The sequence below is a fragment of the Mycteria americana genome, chromosome 1 (genome assembly GCF_035582795.1).
Source record: "Mycteria americana isolate JAX WOST 10 ecotype Jacksonville Zoo and Gardens chromosome 1, USCA_MyAme_1.0, whole genome shotgun sequence".
In the NCBI taxonomy this organism is placed as follows: domain Eukaryota; kingdom Metazoa; phylum Chordata; class Aves; order Ciconiiformes; family Ciconiidae; genus Mycteria; species Mycteria americana.
The window spans coordinates 16,320,535-16,343,476 of record NC_134365.1 but is presented as its reverse complement, the minus strand read 5'-3'; the positions used below and the strand labels follow the sequence as shown (position 1 = coordinate 16,343,476).

At 35.8% G+C, this 22,942-nt stretch overlaps 2 protein-coding genes across 3 annotated transcripts in view; one reads left to right on the top strand and one right to left on the bottom strand.

Moving 5' to 3' along the window:
* The window catches only part of COG5 (component of oligomeric golgi complex 5), a 198,454-nt gene that overhangs the window by 32,686 nt on the left and 142,826 nt on the right, over positions 1-22,942 (top strand). The window lies entirely within an intron of this gene.
* Positions 2,165-3,466, bottom strand: GPR22 (G protein-coupled receptor 22). Its single transcript, XM_075491980.1, has one exon. The coding sequence runs from the start codon at positions 3,464-3,466 to the stop codon at positions 2,165-2,167; it is 1,302 nt and encodes a 433-aa protein (XP_075348095.1).

The following is a 22,942-nucleotide window of genomic DNA, read 5'->3' as shown; positions in this document are numbered from 1 at the left end:
TTCCTGGTTAGGTTTTTGGGGCACATTTCTTTTCAGAAGAGCTTATTCCTGAAAGAATGTTTTTGAAGTGATAAATTTGGAGCATATGGGATTTAAAGAAAAAAAAAAGCTTCTTGCATAAAACCATTACGTTTACTTCCTCCCTACGGCCTCTCAAATAAGATGAAGGATTTCAGTTCTTGTAGGAAACTAGAGGTAGCTTGGATGAAATCAACACTGTGGTACACTTGAATGCAGGTGTTGTTGGGCTAGCTTTTAGAAAAAAGCCAGTGAAATTATGTTTGAATATATGTTACACAGTAATTTTAGATAATGAATTATTATCCATTAGATAATAAAACTTTTAGGTAGAATTTGGATGATTTTAAGTGGCTGGTCTTTGTGGAATATGGAGCTGTAGTATTATCTTTTGAGTCTTCTGTTCTGGTAAGCTAAGGCATGAGCCCAAGTAAACTAAGGTACATTACAAGTACTGCTTTTTTTTAAACCATAAAAACAGTTTTGGCAATACACATATGATTAATTATTTAATGATGTAATGGAAAATAGCTTTTCGCTCCCTTAAAACCACACTTTCTTTTTTTTAATATGCAACTTCAAAAAAGTGCTTCAGAAATCCTCATTTTTTATGTAATACTTTAGTCAAACTAGCTCTCATATTCAAGGATATGCTCTGCTTTTTAAATTTTTTTTATAGAAGCCAATAGTTATTGAGAATTAGCCTTTGAATTATACTGGTAGCTGGTGACACACTGAGCAGTTTATATAACAAGACAAGTGAAGTCATGCTAATAGATTTTGTAATTTTTTGTTTTGTTTCCCCCTCCCCCCCATAACTGGTAACCTAAGTCAATGAATGTAGCCACTGTTCATTGAAATGATGAATTTTTTAAGCATGGGATGGTGCAAACCACTCAAACTTTTGTTTGAATTAATATCTTAATTCTTGCTTACAGTGCTATGGATGATGATGACCTCTTAAGGCTTCTTGATTCTTCATTGTAGGTATAAAATGAAGTAGAAAAAAGAGGATGTAGAATGATGGTATACCATGGCCATCCAGGAAATACAGAAATAGGGTAGCTAGCAGTATTGGTGATTGGTTTGTGACAGAGAAGTTGCATGGCTAGAACTGAACACCATCAAAGGAGAAGTGAAGTAAAAATAATACAAAAGTTATTGAGGGCAAGAAAATTATCTTCTACTTTAGCTGTGGCTCTTGACAGCCATATCTATCTATGTAGATAGGTGGTATGAATGAAAAATCTCTGTATAAAAGGACTTCATGTCACACTAAAGGTCTAGCTAAGCACCTTCGGTGTGAAAATCTAAGCCTTCACACAGGAATGCCTTTGTTCGTTGGTTGTCTTTTAGCATCAAGCCCAATAACTTTCTTCTCTGTGGTTTTTAACCTTCATTTAGTCTGTCTTTCCCCCTTGCCCCTTCCACTCCTTCTGTGTAATTGTTTAAAGTTGTGTATTTTCTATGTAGAAACTGTGGATCTGAGATTGTATATGCAAGACTTTTTACTTTACTTAAAAGTACTGTCAAATTTTGGACCAATGTGGATTCCCCTCCCCGTCAAAATTAACTGATTCTGAACCATTAATTGAAGGACATAACATAAATGGCTTTGTCTACACGTGCATGGTAATTGCATGCTGGAGAAATTTGAAATAAGTAGCTATCTAAATATGAGGTCAAAATGTGTCCAAGTTGTAGCTATATAGCATTCAGAATATCTCTGCTCAATACTGTTTATGAATTAAATTTAAAAATACCATGTAATGAAAAAAGTTGAATTTGTGCTTTAGAAAAGTATTCCCGAGTGGAGTTTTTGTTTAAAAATTCTTTTATAGTTAAAGAGAAGCTGAGCCATACAAATATTTTTAAAAGTTTGCACTTCTTTAAGGCTATTTATTTTCTAAAAAAGAGGACTTGAATATTTTTGACAAATATACACATGGTGTTACGCTAACAAACGGCCATGCAACATATATCTTACATAATGAAGAAATTGAATATACAAGACCTACTCTATTTAACATATATATTGAAAATTTACAGTCTCGCCAATAGTTAAAAAAAGTTTTTCTTATTTGGCAGTATTTTTCTACAATTTGTTCAAATATTCCACTTGATGTGTTTTGGTGAATACTGAAATCTAGTCAGTGACAACCTGAGGTACTAAACATTTCTGCCTTACTTCATTGTCTTCAAAGGTAATCTTTTTGTTCCTTTTAGGCTCTATCCATGAGTTGTGTATTACAGCGTTATTTGGCATGGGATCTGCTTCCACTATTGAAACAACTCGCTTTTTCATCTTACTTTTGAGAACTTTCTGAAACTTTTGCCTTGTGAATGCATAAAGTAGAGGGTGAAATATAGTTGTTCCGTATGCCATTACTAGAAAACATAATCGCAACTTTACCAAAAGGTCACTTGGGCCCAAACATAAGATGGTGGTGTTTAAAACAGAGATGGGTGTCCAGCAGAGAAGGAATGTTGAGATAATCAAGAGGGACATTCTGAAGACTCTCTTTTGCCGTTCTCGTCGCTCCCGGTGCCGTTTTACAGCTCGGCGTAGAGCAATTATGACAGACACAGAAGTCCTTACACCAAAGACGACATTTCTTCCTCCACTGCTGTGGGACACGTCTGTAGTCTCATGCTGAGTGGTCAAAGAAATAGTTTTTTTCTTTCTAGCTTTCTTCTTTTGTCCCGTTGTAAATCTTGTACCAATCCGAATGTTTAGAGCCTGGAGTATTTTGGTGTATGTAATTAGCATTACTATAACAGTGAAGAAAAAGATTGGAATCTGAACGAGAAGGTGGTAGTACATTCCTAGCTCAGTGTGGTACTCGTTTGTACTCACGCACAAAAGTGTCTTATTTTCCCAAGTACTTGCGCTTCGAAGACTGAAAAAGTTGACTTCAATGAAAGGAATCAGGAAGGAAAAAAGTGAAATGATCCATATTGATGTCATTAGTATCACAGCCCTTCCCATGGTCAGAATTCGATTGGCAGGTTTTACAGAGATGTCGTATCGGTCCAGAGTGATAGCGAAGACGTTGATTGCAGTTGAAACGCTTGCAAAAGAGACACAAGCCTCATGGAAGCAGCAGATGAGAGCAGTGTTACTCTCCAGTGAAAGCAGAAGGATAACTATAGTTAGAGGAATACATCCCACACAAATTATTACATCAAGTACATGAAGGTTCATTGTAATTATGTTACTGACAGAATTGATTAAGTTGGATTTCATACAGTAAAGTACCAGCACGGTGAGGTTGCTGCCAAGTCCCAAAACAATTTCTAACATCAAAAATCCAGTGAGAGAAACTTGAAAGCTTAATGGATATGACAGTGGTCGGTACATGTTGGTGTCGATGTCATCAATGGCATCTCGAACTGTAATGTTAGATTCAGACTGCATGTTGACTTCTAGAATGGGGGAGAAACACATTCTTTTGTTGCAGTTGTTTTTTCTCCTGAAAGATGAAATAAAATATGGAACTATTTGATTTCTTTTTTTAACACTTACTGTAGATAAATGCTGGGGAAGGAGGAGGGAGGAAAAACATCTATTCTTATCAAACTCTTGATTTACTGTATGTTTAGAGCTTTGATTGGCATGGACTCAAAAGCCTGAGGATCTAGAATAATAGAATAAGGTCTTTCCTTTTTAAAGGAAAGCAGGATTTGTTTAAAAAAAAAAAAAAAAAGTGAAAAGCTTCCACTTAGGGAGACAAGGCTTTATTTATAGTGATGCGGTTTTTACAAAGGGCCCATTTGTTGTATAAACTATGCTTGTGCATTGCCTTTGTATTGCGTTGAGGGTCATTTTAGAAGAATGTTGTTAAGTATTAACAAATTAGTACTCAAGATCATTTTAAAAAGGCTCTTGTGGAAAAAGAAAGTGATAGGAACATGGAGCACTGTTGCTTGTGTATCATAAAAAGAACATTTATTTATGGCAATTTAGCAGTCTCTTATGAAGAGTTTGCAATAGTGTTGTGGGCTGAAACTTGAAGTTCTGTAATTCAGCATATTTTTACAGAGCTGGAAGACTTCTGTTCACTTTATCTTGTGTGCATCTCCATGTATGAAACTTACCACTACAACAATTTTATAGAAGTATATATAATTTCAAATGCAAAACTTAGATGGGTTTGGGGGAATTGAGTTTACTGTACAAATACTACATTTCCTTTTTCTGATTTGAATATTCAATTTCTTCAAGAAATCAGTGCGTACATGGAATGGAAGAGTATTTAATTTTATTCCAGAATAGATTTAAGGGAATAATTTTAGAAAATAATACTTAAAAAGAAAATTGTCTCTCTCAGGGTTTTGGTTTGGTTTTTGTTTGTTTGTTTGTTTTAATACAAACTGCAATTAAATCCAACAGATTTATATACATAGCATGTTTGTCTTAGGAATAAGTAGGTTTAAAAAAAAGTAGCATTTATTACATCTAGGAGATTTTTAATTTTGTGGCTCATCTGCTTTGTTTTACACATGCTGATAGGTTGTAAATGTAGCATCTGCATGTAATACCTGATGTTTGTATTATTTATATTGTCAGCCAGCTCTTGAGTTTGTAATGAAATGAATAAATAAAAGAGAGGTTATTCAATTTCTTGTTATGATACTTGAGGGTTTTTTTTTTTCCAGATAGCTTTACATTCAAGAGAGGATGTACTTGGCATGAAAATAAATTTAAATATGGACCTTTGTTTCATTCTGAATACATTAAAACTGTATAGCACAAAGGTGAACAAAAATGAGCTCTTTTTTAATGAAAGTATGAATTAAGCACACTTGGGATACAATATGCAAATGGATTTCATCTGCAGTTCTGAAAAGCCTCAGTTGCACAATACTATTAATTTTAAATTGTATGATGAAAATTCTTGGTATGCTTCAACAGTTATTTCACATGTGTCTCAAATACAAAAGATGTAAATTAGAACGTATTAGTCTCAGGTGTGAAATGAAACAAGAAATATTTCAAAAGCTTTGTTTAATTTCTAATTTAGGCAACCTCTGTTAGGTTTATATTAACCCTCAGGAATACGATTTCCTCTGTGTACACTGTCCTGGCTGTGAATGGATTTCAAGAAATCATTCCAAATGCATTACTGGAGAAATGGAGTTCTTTCGTATTAGCAAAAGCCAGGAGGAAATCAAAAGCAGATCTGCAAAAACAAATGATGATCTTAACTCTAACATTATGGCAAATGAAATTTTGTGAAAACAGAAAACTTCAGATGTGCTAAGTCTTATGAATAGATTAAACATCACCTCCTTGTTGCATTGATTAGATTTCAGTTAAATAAAAGCAGAAATGTCAAGGCAGGGAGCTAATTTACCCAATGCATCGCCTTTCTGGACAGTGCCTGCTCCCTTGCAAATGCTGAGCAGAGGTGGGGTGCATGCAACTGCTGACCTACCTGTTCTCTGTGCCTCAAGGGCCTTTCAGATCATTGCAGCAGCTTGTCATAAATTGATACATGGTGTCACTGACAGATATTTGACATGCACTGTAACCTGGAAACCAGGTGGTAGCTGGGCTCTTATTTCATTCCTTGCAGGTTTTTTTTTTTCTTTTTTTTGTTCCAGCACTTCAGCAGCAAAAAATTCTGATTAAACATGGGGACTTCTTAATTGCCTGAGATACTTCTACAGACCAGTGCACATTCTGCGTGTCTGTTCTGAGTTTCAAGCCAGCAATAACAAATAAACCTTCTTTTAAGTGATGTTAATTTCTTTCCCCTGTTGCATTTTGTAGCAGCCTGTTTTTATTTCCCGGGATTAAAAAAAAAAATTTCTGATCTCTGTGTTCAGAGTGTATGTAGACATCCTTTAGTTTATGGTTGCGTATTTCTTTCTGTAATATTCCTGCTCATTACTTTTGAGTGATGGCTTAGTCAAAGAAGTTGCTATACATCATAAAATCCAGTTCATGTGCTTTGAGAGTAACCATGAGTTACCTAATTTGGTTTATTTTCATTTAGGGAGAATACATAACAGACCATAAAATTGAGAGAAAAATATCCATTAGTCATTATGACAAATAAGTTATTTAATGAGTAGTATAGAAAAAGCTTGGTTAAACCCTTATTCAGCTTGCTGGTGAAGTATGCATATTCTCCTTTTGGGAATTCATGTTTCATTGTTTCTTCATGCATCAGTAGTTTCCACAATTCTGGTTTTAAATTATAAATCCCTCTTTAAGAAATGCTCACCATTTTAAGAATCAATCATTGCACTCTTCTTTTATGAAAATCTGAGCAGATGTGTTAGTCTTCCATGTATGTTGTTGAAGTGTCGTGCACGTAAATGGTAATACAAGTGTGTTCCATGTTTTGTTTCTAATTCCTTTATGTCTTAAGAATACATTTTAGTGATGCATCCTGCTGCTTGTAGGTCATACAGCTAGAAAGATACCCGGTCAACTGCATTCTTCATATTGTCAGTTGTAAAACTGAATTAGTTGCTGCATGCCCTTGTGAAGGGGAGGAAAAAAAAGGTTAAAAGTAGGGCTTATAATTTCAAAATAAAGTAATGCAAGAATATATTTTCTAATATCACTTATTTCATGAATAAAAGATCTCTAAAACTGGATCTTATAGATTACATAGAAAATCAGTTAGTGTGTTCACTATTTGCTAGTAAAATCATGTAATTCTTCTGTCAACTTAGATGAATTTAGTTTTTTGGGCAAGTTTCCTGTTCTCCAAATAGTGCAGGTTACAAAAACCCCTGAGTCGAAGCAGTAACTGTTGGATGTAGAGTGTCTGTTACTAGAGCTAGAAAATGTAGTTTTATAGCTCTTGTGAGCAGGTAGTTTATACATATAACTCTCTTGTCTTCTAATGAGAAATTGAGCAGAGTCAATGAGCTTTATAGGAAATATGTTTTTAATTTGCACACTGTTACAATTTCCTCTCTTGAAATAAATGTTTAGCAAATCCGTATTTTTAATAAACGGCTTGAATGTACAGGGTAATGAAAGGAATAAGTTAAAAAAAAAAAAAAACAATGAAAAAGGGGGATTTCTTGAGCAATCAGAGATTAGTCATATTAGCCAACCTTCATAAAGCAATAAGTACACAGTAATTACAGACTATCTGATCCTTCAAAGAGTAACTGAATAAATCTGTAACATATGTAACTGCCGATATTTGGAAATACTGCTGAGGGAGGAAAAAAATATTCCCGGTTGCATTATGTGGTTTTTTTTTCCCCAGTACTGTATTAGCTTAAACTGTACTACCTTTATGTTGTACGAACAAAACAGGTTCTTAATATTCTACAAGACTTTCATACAAAATAACATTTTTCTAGTATTGTGTTTTTAATGGGGAGGGGAAAATAGCATTTGAATATTTCCTGGTCTCAAATATAACAAGATACTAGCGCTTAATGTAAGTTGAATCTGATCTCTTCCCTTTTTTCTCCAATTTTTTTTGTTAAATGTTGCTTATTCTGCATACCATAATAAGGAACAGATCTTACCTCCACTAAAGATTTGATAAATTCTCGATGCAGGTGAAGCAGTTCCAGGTTGGAGGGATTCATTTTGTTCACTTGTTAGCAGAGTAGAAGGGAAAGAGGGTAATAAGCATATCTTCAAAAAATGACCTTAATGAAAATTTGTGCCTGTACTGTGCCATTGTTTCAGCATACTGCTAATGTATACAACTGCTTTAGTTCTGGTTTACAGGCTGCTGCAGTCTCCCACTCTTCCTACTGTAGAATCAATAAGCATCTGAAAATACATAATGAAAGTAATTTAACATACTGAAGGCTTCTTGTCTCCAGAGACACCACTGAGATTCAAGCTTTCTAAAAAAGAAAAGCAGTGCTGCTGAGAGGAAAGCTTGCGATGGGCAGCTTTTGCAGAATGACAGCCTACCTTGTCGCTTCTCCTCACTGCAGAGAGATGCAGTGCATTCACTAATTTTGATTGGTCAGTGATGTTGGGCTTAAATTGTGCTTCATATATCGGATTGATGCCCCCCCTCCCCCCGGATTTATATAAGGATTCTTTTGTAAAAGGACTAAATTTACAAATGATTTATGAATTCTGGAATATATTAAGGGTATGCCAGTTTTATTTTTACCTTTTCACTCTTTACTTTGTGTACACTGGAAACCACATGACACTGAAAAAAAATGGGATTAAATGTTTATTACTTAAAAAGCTTCCAGCAATCTATATTTGAATTTGCCTACTTTCCATTTGTGGGGTTTTTTTTTTTTTGGTCCTAAGAACATCTCTGAAATAAAACTGCCTCTGAGCCATGCTGAATTTCACCTGGTATGTTTATATGCAAGTGAACATTTAGGTCTTGTCTTGAATAAATTATATTCAGGACAAGTTGGTACCCGCATGTATATTAGCAAAATTTGTATTAGGATTCACAGAGATTATTCAGACCCTTAAAATGGGTTGATAATTCAGTTTCATTCATGAATCCGAAAAGAATGATTTTTATGATCCATCACCGTGTACGATGTATGTATAGTAGTGTAGGTTGTTAATTTTGTTGAAATGTTAACTTCTAAAAAAATCTTGTATGTTCCACATGAGTTTTGCTAGAGGCTTCACAGGTTTTTGTAATGATGTCTTGCATGATGTTCTTGACCTTCACTTTGCAGGGGGCAGGAGGTGTCTTCATTTTCACTTTTTTGTTTTGTAACTTATTTCTGAATCTGTTCTAGCAGTATAAACAATGCTCACAACCACATAAAGAGGAGTAAGAGAAGTGTAGCACAATATCTGTTTTAATTAGTAGTAATGCTAAAATAAACCTTGGAAATAAATTCAGTATACAACCCAAAAAAAATTTTTTTAAAAATTGGTTTGCTGAAGCAAGTAATTTAAGAATATCTGAGTATAAAATGTTCTTCTGGTAGTTTTTCATCTCAAGTAAGTGTGGGGTGTGGGGCTTTTTCCGTTTTGTGTTTTTTTTTTTTTTTCCTTGCTTTTAAAGAGTTTTTTTAATTTTTTTTTTAGGTTTTATAAAGTACTAAATGTTAAAGCATGGTTCTTACATAAGCAGCTGTATTAAGATGGCAGTTTTGGTCAAATTTGGATGGAGTCTTCTGTTTTTAAGTTCTTAATGCAATTATAAAATGCAATTGTGTAACTCAGATGTCTGCATTTCTTCTCTTTACTTTTTCTCTCAGCCATCCAATATATTATTTATCATTAGGTAACAGCATATTTTATTTATTTTTAAAAATGGTTACATATCCGTCTAGCAGGCTTCCTATTCCGTACCCTTTTATGTTCAGAAAATACCTAAAAAAAGATTGCAGAAACTTTGAACAAAGATCAGTAGGTACCAGCTGGCTATGCTGAGTACCAACTGATTGAGCTTTGAGCTGTCTCTGTATCGTCTGCCTCCCAAGAGCTTGAAACCAGTGACACCAGCATAGCTCTTAAGGGTGATGTGATAAAGAGGATTCCTGAAATGAAAGCATAAATACTAATATATTAAAGAGATTTACTTGCTTCACTTTCAGTATGACTTAGGATAAATAGGGAAGCCTGTCTAAATTTAAACAGATGAATCTCCATCTCCCTTTCTAATTCTTTAGTGTGTGCCTGAACAAAGATGGAGATATTGGATGAGCTGTACTGTTAGAAAGAAAAAGATGTATACACGGAGGAAGGTTGTAACGGGATTTTGGATATAGCGTGGATATGTGGTTCAAACGCAGGCCAAGGGGTCACGAAAGACTTCTTGTATTACAGGAGGCGATAATGGCAAAAGTTTTATCTGCAAAAAGTGTTTGAGAGGAATGATAAGGAGCTGAGTTGTGAACATATCAAGCTTAAGTTTTCTGGAGAGAAAATCAGGAGAAGCAGTACCATATGGAGGCAATCAGGAGTAGGTGGATGGATAGACATGCTTACAAGCCATTGCTGTGCAGATGCTAGTTAAGATGGTGTGAACAGATGACATCATCCTCCAAGGGTGGATAGGGAAGAGTGGGCAAAAAGAGCTATGTGCAGACAGAAAAATGTGCGGTTCTTATACCTCTTTCTGTATCAGTACAGAATGGAAGAGAAAGAATTTGACTGGTATTTTGGGTTTTAGGGGAATAAAAAGTGGGGTGGAAGGATAATGAGAGGGTAGAAATACCAGGGAACAGCAGGAGTCTTAAACCAGGAGATTGGTGATGAAGGGTCTTAGGACTGAGAATGGCAACACAGGGGGACAGGGAGACCCAGAATGCGACAGAGAATAGAGCTGTGAAGGATTGAGGCTGCTGGGTCTGATGTGGGGAGAAAATAAATGCAGAGGCAGGAGCTTGAAGCAGAGTGGAGCAGAAGGGAACAGAGGCACATGCCTGTAAAGAGAAGCTGGGTGCACGGGGGTAGAGATAACTGCAATTCCCCATAGCATACACCTCTGTAGTACTTTTAAATTGAATTCAGGAGTCATAGTTGTCTGTTAGAGTACGTTTTTGTGTTTTGCTGAAAGCAGGAAGTCCAAAAATTTGCAAGTTACAGCCTATTTCTTGGTCATCTTCCACCTTTTATCTACTGTCTTACTTTCTACATGCAGGAAGTAATGTTGTAGCATTGACTGTTACTGCATTCTGAAACGGTGGTAGGTCATTTGTAGATCTGGAGGTCTAAACTCTGCTGGTGAGTTGATAAGATCACCCCCAATGCAGCTTCTTGCACTGCAGTTTTTTAAAGAAGCTTACTTTGTTAAAAAGACTCCTTAGGCTCACAAGGTCTAGCAGGACCAAATGAAGTACTCAAGTCTGATGTTTTCTGTCACAGTCCTTGATTTTGGAGCTTTACCATTCCTTTGGTGTGCTTTAGGGTTTAACTTCACATAAACCTATCACAGACTGTCTTAACGTCCGGTTGTCATGGAATAGACACTTTCATGAAGATCTTTACTGGCACAGCTGGGAAACGGTGTCCACTTACTTCCCTTGTTCTCTGCATTATTCTTTTTTCAGTTTCTACGATTATCTCCCCTGAATGCTTCAGCAGCACTTTGTTTCTTTCTTTGGGCTGCATGTCTTGTTCCCTAGTTTGAATCTTGCTGCTTATTTAGTGGCTATTTAGAATTTTACTGCTTCTGGGTCTAAAAATGTCATCTGTTCTCATATTTGCAAGAGACTTGGGCTCCTAACTCGTACAACTTTTTCAGTGACACATAATCTCTTTAGAGCTTAAGTTGCTTTTGAAAAGGAATATTGGGTGATTTTGGACATCTTGCCCTGGGATTGTTCTTCAGCATTATTTACATGGTGCACCTGCACAATTCCAGCTGGATAGATCCTCCTGTACCTTGCACTTACCTACACTGAGCAGTGTGATGCCCAATTCTAGCGTAGCTCTTCTGGATAGTTTATTGTTTGTATCTGTTCTAGCAGCTTGTGATCCATATCTAAAATGTGTTTCTTACCTCACTGAATCTTAGTTTCCTCAATAGTCTGTTGCAAAGAACTTTGTTAGAATGTTATTGAAAGTCCAGTAACTTTTATAGTATCAGGGAAAAATAAACAGTGGATAGTAGCAGTTCAGGTTTGGGAGTTGTACTGACGTGCCCTTGCTATGCTGGATTTGTCAAGGTGTTCTGTTTTACCTGATACTGAAATTATGGCTTGCTGGCCTGGATCATGCTGCAGCATGCTTCTGTGTTGAGAAGGTGTAAATCTTGACTCCTGTCCAGTACACAAGTTCTAGTTGTAAAGGTGTTTATTATTGTTTAAGAGTGGTATGCTGAATAGATGACAAAAACTCTGCTAAAATTTGTACATAAGTACCATTCTGACTCTGATGGTAATGCAGTCTTTTCTTTCTTTTGACACAAGTGCTTTGTTCTCATTTCTTTAATCTATCGAGAACGGTTCTAAGACTGTTATTCCTTTTCTGTAGTAAAGACTGACATCCACAAAATTAATTTTCCATTCAGTGTCCTATCCTTAATGTTTATTTTCTTTTCTCCCTGATTGTTGATTGCCATACAGCTTGCTTTGTTTTGTTATTTTTATAATTACTTCTTTTGGTTGGGTTTTGGGTTTTTTTTGCATTTTAAACTTCCATTTTTCCCTTGCCAGAAAACATTCCTACACATGGGACATTGTTGATCTCAGTTTCTCCATTTTAGAATTACCTCCATAGATTTAAAAAAATTTGGATTTTCCAGCTTAATTATATATAATTTCATTGTACTTCTTGTATTTGCAAAGATGTACACCCTTGGAAGCAACACAAAGACAAATACTTTTGAATAGATAGAAAATATATATAAACCATATATATAATATATCACAATATTGTATATTTTATATTTTTATATAGTTTTATATTAATCTATAATGGATATATATTCATTTTCAAGATGTGGACTTAATGTTAGCATAGCAGCTTCAGTACAGAAAAATTACCTACTTATACTACGAAATAAGAATGTCTTAGAAGATTCATTTGGTTTTGTGTAACTGTTAGGCATAGGTTATTTGTTCAGTAGTATTCCATATTAGTTCAACTATGGACCTTTTCAGCACTGGAAGTTCCTGTACTCTTGAGGAAACGTGTAAGTTACAGAATGCCCTTTAGCAATTAATACTGAAACTGTATCTTGTTTTAGTCTTGCACAATGAGGGGATACCAAAGGAGAATTACAGAACCAGTGCCGTTATCACTCATATATAGAGAAGGCGTCCTTTTCATATCATAACAGTAAATTTGGTTTAGTGATGTAGCTAAATCATGGTCCTGGTGCATTGTACAATTATTTAAGCATTTTAGTAAAAACAAAAGAAAGGAATATCAGTTATCCCCAGGAGGGAAGTATGGCTGGTAAATTTAATAGTAATTTGAATAATGCCAGTCTGACTCCAGCTTTTCTCCATGGAAGTGGTTTGTCCTCTAGTATAAACATTCACAATGAATGGTGCTGTATCTTACAGTAGTTATTGCAAAATTTTAAGTAGTCATTAAATTTAAAGATAAACTTTTCATTTTTCTTTAAAAATTGCAATATTGCTGTGAATTTAGTTTTTCCTTCATTCAAATTGTACTCTGAGTACTCTGAGAATTTGAGAGATTTCTGCTTTTATAAAATATTCTTAGTTCCAAGTTGGCAATCGCTACTGAATTTTAGTGAGGGTTTTCATTATTATGGAAAGGCTTTTGGAGTTCTGACATCCTATCTTTTGGATTGCTTCAAACGTACAAAGAAAAAAGCCACCTGCTCGCGTTGTTTAAGCTTGTGAAAGTGTGCCTGAAAGAATGTTGGTTCCATAAGTTGGAAAGTAGTTTAGCACGATAGCTGAAGAGTGCTGAAGCTGGAGTGCTGACACTGTGTGGCTGTAGAATGAGGAAATATTGCCTCGTGGTTTGAAGTCCCAGGTGGTTGCTTACCTTGCTTTCATCAAAATATTTTGTATGTTGGAGGAAGTTTTCAGTGTTATTCCCTGCTGCCTGGGTTGCTGTGTTGCCTAGCATCTCCAAGTCCTAGCTCATGACGGCACTGTGCTAGGTGCGTGGCAGAACGGCATCAGTATAAACGTTTCAGTAAGCTTTCTGCCCGGCTTATTACAATGAATTGGATTCAGAGGTGGCTGAACTTAACATGCAGGGTTTAAACTTCAGGATCTGGTTCAGGATTCTCCATCAGATATCCTTGATGCTGTGGAAGCCGTGCCTGGCAAAGTATGCAGGAGGGGCAGCAGCAGGAGCAGCACTAGCTACCCTGTTACAGGCCCCCTGATGCAGGAGTTCCATTACACAACTTCCTGCTGTAATATCCTTTAAGTGGAGTTGCTAATTTAAAACAAAACAAGAAAACAGGAAGATTTTCTCTAGAGTTGTTTATTCAACAGAGATCTTGGATAGACTTTGTTTCTAGTCACTTTTTAAAATAGGAAGGCAATGCAATGTTCTCTTAATCAAGACAAAGTGTTCACATGGTGTGCCTAGTAGCAAGCATTCTTCTAGCTGAAATTAAGAGACAAAAGTCTTATGATCTTAATTGCCCTGTGAGTAAAGAGTGAACACAACATGGATAGGTATCACAACATAAACTGTGTCCCTTTAATTTTGTTAAGATCACCCACAGTGTAAGGGTTACCACTAGGGTGAGTTTATTCATTGCAGTCTCGCTCAGCTCCTTGGCTGATTTGGTTTGGAAGCGCTATAAAAAGCTCGTGAAAAGGATCCAGTAGGCTTACTACCTTTAAAATCAAAGTTCAGTGACCACACACAGTAACTCTGCATGTTCCCATATAACTGCAGTGACAGGAGCATACTTTGCCGCCTTCTGACAACAGAATAAAACCTATGGACAGTAGTTAGATCCCCCCCACTCCCAGTTGTGAATGACTGCTATAAGTGGTTAAAACCATCTGTCAGGCCCCTGTGTTCAGTTCAAATATAGGAAGTTATTCACATCAGTCTGAGAGTGGTGATATTCCTCACATTAAGTTCTCAGAATCTGAAAAATGATATGCAGTACTATGTGTTTTCTTGTCTGATTTTTTTTTTAATGATAAAGTACTCTGTCTTCCCCCCTTTGCAATCTTAGTTCTTGAGTTATTATTTTTACAAGGTTGTTGAGGGAAACTGATAGAAACTCTGTTTATGTAGTGCCATAAAAAGATGTGTGAGAGAACTTTAAACGTAATAAGCTATAATCATAAATGCATAATAGTAAGGAAATTGAACTAAGCTAGTGCAGTGTGTTGGCTTCACCATTAACTCTGCTAAAAAGAATATTCATTTGATTGATGTGCATGTTGATCTAAATTTAGATTTGTGTTGGTATCATCTTCAGTTTATTTTCTTTCTTCCTCTGTTGTTTGGGTGCAGTAGTTTCCATAATTTGTATCTGTAATATAGTTGAATTTTTTTATTGATTGATGAAAAATATCTCTCACTTTCTTAAGAGGATAAATTAAATAGAAATATGATACCCTTGATATTTTCTGGATTTTTTTAAACATACGTATTGTAGCTCTAGAGTCTAAAATAAATATCTAAACTGTGTTTAAAATGCATACATATGAAGAGCTAATTTTATCTATGAAGCTTACAAATATCAAGGATTTTTGTGCCTAAACCATAGTTTCTTTTTTTTTCCCATCTCCTAAAGTATTTTTAACCTCACTGCATAATTGTTGTATTTGAAATCACTTGTTGTAGTACTGAAGCAAACCAGAGCTTGTATTAAAAATGCTTTCATTTGCTGTTTTTTTGGGGAAGGCTGAGAGCAATAGTGTCAGTGGTATGTCTGGGGAAGGGAGTACTGTTTTGCTTCATATATGGTTGATGCCTGGAAGTGGCTTTGCAGTCACTAGGCTTGAAGCCTGAGTTTTATTTTACTAATAAAATCTTGAGAAATTGAAAGTGGTTGGTGGAGACATTTTTGTTACACGGATGGATGATGAGCAAATACATGTTTATGGAGAAAAAACTTGTCAAATTCTTCAGCAGCCTTCACTGATGATCTACTTAATAAATTAAAATGTATAGGTAGAATGAGTTGCAGTGATAGGAGCTATAAAATGTAGTTGGAGTGGGAAAGAGGAAGAATGTTACTTGCATTATTTCCAGTACGTTTCAAAGTGAGAAGCTTCAATATTAGTAAGTAGGCTAGCAACTCTGCAAATTGATACCTACGGTTAGGAGCTCCTGGAGGAAATGTGGAAGACAGAATATAGCAACTGCTACAACCTATCAACAGGAAAACCATGTGAGTTATTACACACTGACTCTGCCTGTTACCATGCTGTCTTTCTAAAAGAGAAATTGCAGTTCTGATACAAGTAGAGGTCTTTTCCAGTCCTCATTCTTTCCGCAGTAGATAAGGTGCCCAGTGAGAAATGACTCCCCTTGAGAGACAGCTGAATACGGAGGAGAACATTATTTCTCTTATTAATCAAGCAAATGAGTTTTAAAGTGAGGAAAGAATGGAAGGAAAAGAGAGCCTGCCCTTTGAAAGTGGTTACTATTTTAAGCCTGCTGGTATTTAGGTTGGAAACGTTTTTCTTTAAAGTTGTTTTATGTTATAATACCTTTTCTGCTGTCTTGCTCTCGGAGGAGAAAGAAAAACTCAGCCAGCCCTTCCTGTTCCCCCCAGGGTAACTTTTCTTTTTCCCCTGCAAATTTTTCATATATTCTTCAGAAACTTATTTTGTTCACAACCATCAAAAAATTCGAGGCGTCTACCTGTTTATTGGTTTCCTGATAATACCCTGTTTAACACTCCTACTCCAAAATCTTTAAGCCAGCATTATCACAATAATCAATACATACTTTGGTCTAGGGTAGAATACCTCAACAAGAATTTTCCAGTGGTGTTTGTGTACATCTGTATGTAAGGACTATATGGCTCTTTGGATTGCCAGTTAGATGCATACCTCGATGAATATTACAGGCTGTGATGATAACAAGTACTTAACAGAGTTTGTGAGAGTATAAAAGCCTCTCTAAGTAATCTTGAAGCCTGTAGGCAAGGCAGCTATTACATTGTACTTTGGGGCAATAAAGACTGATATTAGTCACAGAAATTTTAGTTTGTATTCAGTACTCTTAATCTAGAGAAAATTTATATGGACAGTTAGAGATAGTGTGGATTAACACTTTAACTAAGGATTTTAGCTGCTTGTGTGATGTCCTTGACCACAATACCTAAGCATCCTGTATGTGCTTCATAGTTTCTCCTCACATCATTCTGTTTTGTCGAAAAACAGTTTGGCTACATGCTAGAAGCCTAGGGCAGATCTGGAAAGTCTGTCTGTATTTCATGAATCTGTCCAGTCTCTATAATACAAGACCAATTTCTTTTTGCAAAATGCAGGGACTATATACATTTTCCACATTTATTCTCTTTGCACATCTTTAAGCACAGATTTTTTATGTCTAACTAGACTCGACAAAGAAAGTTAAGCTAAGGCAATGCTTTGGAGTAATAATGAGCAAATTGAGGTTTGAGTGGAAAAATAGTTCATGTATCTAATCTTTCTCTCAGGTCATTCATTTTTTTTCCTAAAGTAAAGTAATGTATTGGTGAAGTCAGAATATAAATTATTTCTTGCACTAACCTTACCTCTGTCTAAATTGCTTTAAGCCCTCAACTGCATTGGGGGAGGGTTGGGCAGGGGCAAAGCAACCCCCCAGAACATGCAAATAATTAATGAGATTTAAAAAAATATATTGATGAAACACTATAGAACTCTCTACTTCATCATCCAGCTTTTCAAAATTAAAGAAAAACCCCACACATCTCTAAGGAAACAGGCCTTGCAGCATGCATAGAAGATTATTAAACACAGGACAAAAATATAAAACCACGTTTGGAGAATATTTCACCTGGAATCTGACATCTAGGAGCCGTTGCTTGTAACATCAGCTAGGAAGTTAAATTAAGTGTAAAGATATTTGCTAAACAAAACCTATAACCTCATAGGACCTAACAGTTAAATCAGTATTACAAATAGAACAAACTGAATATAGTGCTTTTATTATGGTACTTTGGGTGTGCCATACTGGAAAAACTTTTCATTTATATATTAGGTGCCTTGTATTTTGGTGCATTTCTCCTTCTTTTATCCTTCCCAATATAACCTGTATCTTACATGTACATGTGACATGGCAGAAGGAAGAAGAAAAGATACGTCTATTAAGGATGAGCCAGGCATGGAGTTGGTAGGATGAATTTTTGATGAGAACTAAAGGAGTCAGATGCAAGGACAGGAAAGCTGTGAGAATTACACAAGGGTGACTGAGCTGCTCTTCAGAATTATTTATATAGGCTTTCCTCGTTTTCTTAATGATCTTTTGCTATAAGTGGACAGAGAATGTTGAAAGTTGAGTTTTATGGTCGCTTTTGTAGGAAACTGCTAAGAGCTTGACTTGTAAACCTTGCTTTAAGTTGTTTTTGTTTTTGTTTTTGGTTTTTTTTTTTTTTAAATCTTCAGCGATATCAATATTTCTTCACTTTGGTACCACAGTATAATTCCTTTGGGTACGACTACCATGTATGGCAATTTGCTGGATAGCATCCTGTGATCAGCTGGACACAAAACTGCCTCGAGTAGATTTACACATCCACAACACAAAGAAATGAGAATGGAAATGGGATTGATCCCAAAAATTCCATAGCCCAGCAGCTGCAGAGAGAACTGTGGACTGTAGAGAGTCCACATAAAATTGCTAATCTGTAATTTTAAATCTTTGTTTAAATCTGTGATTATGATGCAAAGTTTATTTTCTCTTTCTGTGCTTGCCTGAAAGCAAAGTATGTTTTAAGATTGCTGAGAGCTGCTAGTCGTAGATGCTGAAGAAATTAATTCACCAAATCACTAATCTTTTTAATTTTTTAGATTCTTTTTAGAAACACATCCAGCTGATATAATTTAATATTCTGTTCTTGTGCAGAGTCTTGGCTAATGCATCTGTTGAATGAATAAATAAATGGAAAGAAATGCAGTTTTAATTCTGGCAAAAACTATTTTTATTGCTTGCTTGTAAAATTGGCAGCAATATTCTGCTCTGGGATAGCATTATTGGTTACTGACACAGTGGAATAATAGTAGCAGTTAGAAATAAACGTGAATTTAGCTGAATTTTATAGCTTGGGCTTTTATTTATTATTTTAAAGTAATTCTAGCACCTGCAAAATAATGCAAGATGCTGGTTTCTCTTTTGACAAATATTACACATTCACAGATTAACATATAGCTTCTAATCTCCGTTGATTACTATTATCTAGCAAGTGCTTGCTAGATATCAAAGCAGTCTGACATTGTGTACAGGTCACAGATTGGGCCAACCTGTCCTTTGACTGAGGCTCAAGAGAGCAGCCAGGCAGCTACTGTTTTACCCTCCAGACAGAAAAATTTATTTCTTTTCTTCGCCTGTCCTTCGGCTTTTGAACTCCTACCGAGTTAGTAATTTATTTATTTGTTTTGGTATTTGAATGGTATTTGAACTTTTAATGAGGAAATTCTGTTATGCTCCTTCTGGGAGGACAAAAGAGTATCCAAATAGTTTTAACTGCAGTACCCAGCTCTTTGCTGTTCAATTTTGCTGATAAATACAGGGTTGCTCAAAATGCTTGCTGTGTCCACCTCCCATTTTCTAGATCCTCTACCAAACCTGGGGCTTCGGGGTGCTGACTCAGCTGGAACAAGGCACTCTGGGTTGCTCTTGAAGAAATCTGTGGTTGCTCGACTTGATTAAAACTCTGCTGTCATTACTGTCACTGACAAGCAGTGCCCACCATGGGTCTGTCTTTAGCTGAACAGTGTGTACAAAGTAGTTATTCTATAACTCCTGTAACTATGATACATATACCATAGTTATATTTTGTATGAATGTGTTTATATATACATATGTGTATATGTATATAAAAAAGTATATCATGGTTGTAAAATTGACTTTAATTCTCTAGAAGTGGTGTGAATTACGCTCTTTCTGGCAACAGAAACGCTGTAATTGTTTCTGTAGAAACAGTTGTTATTTAATCAGTTGGTCTTATGCTGTGACCTTTCTAGCAACTATAGCCTGAGAAATTGATTTCTAACACTTTTTTTCCTCTCCTGGTCTTTAATTGTGACTAAAACTTTCTAATGTCTTTGCAGACTGGAATGGAAATGCAGTTACAAAGTTTTTCTATGACAACAGTAAATTGTCTCACTTCAGTTGCTTTGTTACAACTCTTAAGTGCCCACTTAACAGGAATTAGCATATGTCCTTCAGATTTTTCTTTCAGAGTTGACATTACAAGTAATTACAAACAGTAAACTGCTTGTTTCATGCTTCTAATTGCTTCACAGAAATCTTGATCCTGGTCTTCCCCCATCCAAGAATGAATGAATAAATCTTTTTCTGTGCTCATGAAAACCCCTTTCTGGTGACATACATATGTTTAACACTCCAGTATAATTTCATTAAGGGAAAGCTCATGATAAATTTAGGGAAAGAAAAAGCAAACTCAAAAAAGAAGGTAGGTATCCTACTATCAAACAAATATTAACCAACAAAAGACTATTCCATTCAAGGAATTAAAATGTCTGCAAGTAATTCTGCTTGCAGTATTTCAGAACAGATTCTGATAATTTTGGATTCTTCAGCAGGTTTTAGGAATTGTGGTATTTTTCTTGCTGAGCACTTTTTAAATTGGTGAACCCTAATGTAAAATGTTTCTTCAAGGATCTTATGACCAAATGCGGTCTCTGCAGAGGTGTGGCATGTGGGAGGAAGATAGTAGAACAGTTTTGAGGTGAACAAAGCCCCTGTATGAACTGGGAGGAAGGGCTATACGCTCATCAGTGCATCAAAAGACATGGGAAAATGGGCTGTGCTAGCTGGTGCTAGAGGAAGGCAAAAAGCCGAAGCTGTTAATCCTTCTGGGTAGTGTGTGTGAGATGGACAGCATGGGAGCTACATCAGTGCTCTGCTCATTTTCATTTTCCCAGTTCTTGCTGGTTGATGAGTTTGTACCATTACCCACCTTAATGTAATGAACCAGAGAAGAGAACCAAAACCCACTTCCCTGCTACAGTTTGTTAAAATATCCAATAATGGATTCTCCAAAGTGGAATCCTACTTCTGAAAAGGTACCATGAAAGAATGCTGAATTTGAGATAATGTACTCTTAGTCCAGAGGCTTTCCAAAATGAGCTTTTCACCAAGGATGGGTCTGGTGCAATGGCAATGGAAAAATCCGTTCAAGCCATGGTTTGAATGGACATTTTGACCCTGGTTTTATTTATTTTCACAATGGTGTTCATCTCCACACCCACCCCCCCATCCCCCACCCCCTTCCAATTAATGAAGTTTTTCTTTTGGCATTTCTTCTGCTTAAATGTATCAGAAGAAGGATCATTATCTGTGGGGGGGTTGGGAAGGAGGAAAGACAGATGCAGATCTATTTACAGTACAAGAATGAATCTCTGCTGAAATTTAGATTTTTGTACAAATGAAGGAATAGCATTCCTGTCATCTTTTATATTTTTAATCTGAAACTTTCATTTCAAATGAAGGGGGGCTATCATGATTTGGGATTTTCCTTTGTGTAACCAAATCAGCTCTTAAAGTTTAAAAAAATTATAGATATGTAGTTGAAGGTGTAAGAAAGTTCTTTTCTTCACCTCTCCCACTTTGGAAGACTTCACAACTCCCTAATTAAGTTGGTTATACTCATGGGTAGAAATAAGTGAAAGGAAAAAAACCTGGGGAAAAATGAATTAATCAGATGGGAATGGATGAGGCATTGGACAAAATCCCAAGGCAGTATTAGTGAAGAGACAAAGAATGATGCTTCTGTTACAACGCTGTGCACAGGACTTGGCTTTTAACTTTGGTTTAAATGTGAACTTGTTACTCAGACAAGTTACTCGGTGTTCAACTTCTTCCCTTTATAAAAATGCTTAAAACAGTAGCCAAAAATGCTGTGAGATCTAAAGATGGGAACTGTAGGCAAGTGCTATCTACTAAAAGTTATTAAAAAAATACAGGCTCTATCATTTTTGAGCAGTTTTACAAACTGCAACCTCGTATGATGAATGAAAAGCAGTAAGGAAAATGATTTCACTTTCAAGCTTCATGCATCAGTATGCTTTTCTAAATATCACGAGAAAGCGCTGTAGCAATTGCAGCTGAATGTGGTGGTTTCCTTTCCTTAACCGTTTAAAAGAGCATGATTGACTGTGTAAATATTGATAGCTTTAAAGACCTGAGGAAAAATTACTGTGAAAAACAGAATTTGGGTAGATTCAAGTACTGCAATTTCAAGATAAGACTTTTAATGGAATGTCCTATAAGTAGTCTTAAGTAATTCTCCCTTAATAATAATAAAAATATACAAGTCTCCAAGGTACCCCATCACCTTTGTGGAGAAAATGGCAGCCAGGAAGAAATTTCCACTACTCAAAGGATGTTTTACAATTACAATGGTTTGAAAAAATTAACATTGCATGAAACTCACAGAAATTTTGTCTTTCATTATTTATTAAATATTAAATTGTTTGAACTGTAGACTGTCATTCATCATTGCCTACAGAGGGGTACTTTATTCGTACTTGAAGAAGGAAACCTCTGAGTGTAAACCATTCTGTGTAGCTGTGCATTGGTTTTAAATTATCTGAAAAATTTATATTTTCTCTAGTTCTTTTTAGGCTTTCATTACTTGAACTCATGTTAAAATAAGCATGAGTGAAGAAATGGTGTTCAAGTCACACTCTCCTTTCTGTTTGCAATCTAGATATGATCTTTGATACGTCAAAAACTGTGAATTGTTGCACTAGTACCCATAATTATTAGAATGAATTCACTGCTGTCTGCCTTAAGCTGATGCTTATTATAAAAAAAATTGCTTTGGTAGTTGAGCATGGTAATATAAGAGACAAAATTATAATTCTGCCATTGTGAATATAATAAATACTGCTCCCATCTGTATTACCCAAGCAAACACATCTGCCTCTGGTGAAATGAAAAGCACAATGTTGGCTTTCTAGTAAAATACCAAGTATTGCAGATAGTTCTCTTACTGATGAGTGTAAAACCTGTGAATAAATCAGATCTGTGGATGGTAGGGTTTTCTTTCTATATATTTAAAGTTTCTATCATACTATTATGCCACATTTCCATTCCAGTTACAATGGTTATACATTGAGTTATGTGTAGAGTGATCTGGTTCTCAGGCTGAACATATCAGGCTGGATTTTGAACCAATTAGAGCATTTTTAAGTCTGGAGAAGTTTATTTTTAGTCTCGAAGGGAGTTCAATAGGCAAAGATGTCTTACAGTTTCTACTTCATGTTTATTATAACTATATTTGTACTTGGACAAATCCTTTTTCCCTTCATTCGTGGACAGCTTATATAAATTGGCAGCTTGTGTAGACAGAGAAAGAGCACAAAGAAATGGCAATTCTGCCTTGGAATG

Coding starts and splice junctions, on each gene's coding strand:
- GPR22 (XM_075491980.1), bottom strand. CDS start 3,466: ATGTGTTTCTCCCCCATTCTAGAAGTCAACATGCAGTCTGAATCTAAC.